General features: G+C 42.5%; 1 protein-coding gene across 1 annotated transcript in view; it reads left to right on the top strand.

Annotated features, from left to right (window-relative positions):
- EMH_0043490 (uncharacterized protein) overlaps positions 1-254 on the top strand; it is a gene marked incomplete at both ends in the record, with an annotated part of 2,568 nt that overhangs the window by 563 nt on the left and 1,751 nt on the right. The window contains one exon of the mRNA XM_013495848.1: positions 3-56. Within this exon, the coding sequence (XP_013351302.1) occupies positions 3-56 (54 nt within the window). The remainder of the gene's footprint in view (positions 1-2; positions 57-254) is intronic.

The raw sequence follows: 254 nt of genomic DNA, 5'->3' as shown, positions 1-254 counted from the left end.
GGTGGCCAGCGCACAAACACTCACAGTGGGAGTACCCGGCAAACTCCTGCGACTCGGTAAGCCTTCCCGCCTTCTTTCTTTGACTAACACCTGGCTAATGCATCCATCGTGCGAATGTGAATATGTATGCATGTGTACTTGGAAATATGCAAAGCCCATATATTGTAAAGTATGCATACGCACATCTATACATTTGTTTGTATGCATCACAAGTGTATATGATATGCAATGTATACAAATTCCGTGTGAATATT

This window comes from Eimeria mitis, genomic scaffold, assembly GCF_000499745.2.
Source record: "Eimeria mitis Houghton genomic scaffold, Emh_scaff1787, whole genome shotgun sequence".
NCBI lineage: Eukaryota > Apicomplexa > Conoidasida > Eucoccidiorida > Eimeriidae > Eimeria > Eimeria mitis.
This window is presented reverse-complemented; position numbering and strand designations above follow the sequence as displayed.